The sequence below is a fragment of the Austrofundulus limnaeus genome, unplaced genomic scaffold (genome assembly GCF_001266775.1).
Source record: "Austrofundulus limnaeus strain Quisiro unplaced genomic scaffold, Austrofundulus_limnaeus-1.0 Scaffold898, whole genome shotgun sequence".
Lineage (NCBI taxonomy): Eukaryota > Metazoa > Chordata > Actinopteri > Cyprinodontiformes > Rivulidae > Austrofundulus > Austrofundulus limnaeus.
In genome coordinates this window covers 147,115-149,239 of record NW_013953300.1, presented here as the reverse complement: position 1 = coordinate 149,239, position 2,125 = coordinate 147,115, and the positions used below count along the sequence as shown (strand labels likewise).

Genomic DNA, 2,125 nt, shown 5'->3' with positions numbered 1-2,125 from the left:
TGTCCTCTGTCCTCTGACCTGTCCTCCTGTCCTCCTGTCCTCTGACCTCTGTCCACTGTCCTCTGACCCTCTGTCCTCCTGTCCTCTGACCTGTCCTCTGACCTCTGTCCACTGTCCTCTGACCCTCTGTCCTCTGACCTGTCCTCTGTCCTCCTGTCCTCTGACCACCTGGTTTTGTCCTCTGTCCACCTGGTTTTGTCCTCTGACCTGTCCTCTGTCCACCTGGTTTTGTCCTCTGACCTGTCCTCCTCCTCCTCAGGTCTTTGGGATCCTGTCCTGCTTCGTCTTCGTTGTGGACCTGGTGTTCTTCTACAGAACAAACGGGTTCCCCTTCAAAAAGGACCAGAACCCAGAAGCCAGGAACGGGGTTCCGGCCCAGGCGGAGCAGCAGAGACTGAACACCCCTGTGAATACGGCTGATTAGGGCTCAGGTGATTTACCTGTGGACAGGTGGGCGGAGCTTCAGCTGCGTTCTTTTTATTTTTTCTGTCTGTAAATGTCATCGATCATCTTTTAATCATCAAAGTTTGAGTTCAGGTTTTTATTTCAGCAGCTGCAGACACTAAACCTACAGACCTCTACATGTTTCAGGTAAACAGGAAGTCACAACGTTCATCACTTTAAAGATTTCTATTAAACGTTTAAAGATCAACAACTGTTCACTTATTTTTACAAACAGCCTGAGATTTAAAGAACTTTGTTCTTTTATTTTGTATTTAATTACTGTAATTTCCTGAAATTGAGGGTTTTTTGAAGTTTTGAAGTTTGTTGAAGCGGAGCTGGAGAATCCAGAGGACAGAGTTAGAGTTTGTGTTTTCCTGCAGTGCCTGAACGCATCATGTCTGAAGGTTCTGCTGCTCGGTTCTTCTCAGAACCTGGAACTTTTTCTGCTTTGTTTTATTTTAAATTGAAAAGTGACTCTGAATGTCCAGCTGTTTTATTTTGAAGGGTTGCAGTTCTTCCTGTGAGTTCCCCCTCAGTTCTCACACTCTGCAGCTTTAAACGGTTTCTTTTGAAGTTGTTTTTATATTGAGATCAATCAGTTTTATACTTTGATGTTTTTTCTTCAGGACCTTCTTGGTTCTGGTTCTGTTCGTCTGTCAGATGGAGGAACCATGCTGTTACTGAACCACTGAAAGGTTCTGCCTTACTGAACCAGACCAGAACCACTGACCCCAGTGGGTTCTGGTAAATCCTGATGGTCAAAGTTAGACCATCAGAACCGGTCCTTTGTTCTCAGATGATCCGGTCCCATCTGGACAGAAACAGAACTTCTTGGATCGGGTCCAGAATGCAGATGGGTCAGAACCTTAAAGACATCTGATCCACTTCTGGACTGATCCAGAACTCTGGTTCAGTTCTCTGACAGTGATGCATTCTGGGAGTTTGGACCTGGTTTCAGATGGAAGGATTTCTGTAAACTGGGTAAGGTCCAGTTCTGGACCCGTCCTCAGAGACGTGAGCTGGACCTCCAGAACCACAGAAAAGATTTTATAATGATGTTTTTCTGACAATCAAACAGCTGATGAAATATTTTACTGACAGAGAACAGAACTCTGTTTGTGTCTTTATGAATAAAGTTTGTCCAAATAAACACGTCTTCAGCCCTTTGTTTGTTTGTTTGTTTGTTTGTTTGTTTGTTTTTCTTTTTTAGAAGTAAATCTAGAGAAGAAAAAGGAGAAATGTAATGGGAAAGAATGAAAAAGAGATTGCAAGATATGAGATACACACCAAGAAAACACACACACACACACACACACATTTGTTTCTGGACCCCGTGGGGACCTTCCATTGACTTCCATTCATGTTTTTATGTTTTTTAGACTTTATATCCTAACCCTGACCATATACTCTAAAATTAACCTCACAGAAACTTACCTGACCCTAAAACTAACCTAAACCTTGGTCCTAAACCTAACAAAACACCTGTAACATACATTTGGACCCATGGGGACCTGACATTGGTCCCCACGATTCACTTCGGTCCCAACGAGGCTGCTTTTTTTTTGTAAAAAATACCCCACGTTGTAGGAAAAACCCATCCACACACGCACTTGTTTTTATGTCCTTGTGGGGCCCGTCCATTGACTTCCATTCATATTTTGGTAATTTTATTTCCTAACGC

General features: G+C 43.2%; 1 protein-coding gene across 1 annotated transcript in view; it reads left to right on the top strand.

Annotated features, from left to right (window-relative positions):
- cmtm6 (CKLF-like MARVEL transmembrane domain containing 6) overlaps positions 1-1,610 on the top strand; it is a gene marked incomplete at its 5' end in the record, with an annotated part of 3,084 nt that extends 1,474 nt beyond the window's left edge. Inside the window, 1 exon segment of the mRNA XM_014029409.1 lies at positions 260-1,610. Within this exon segment, the coding sequence (XP_013884863.1) occupies positions 260-424 (165 nt within the window).
- Between the last annotated feature and the right edge of the window lie 515 nt (positions 1,611-2,125).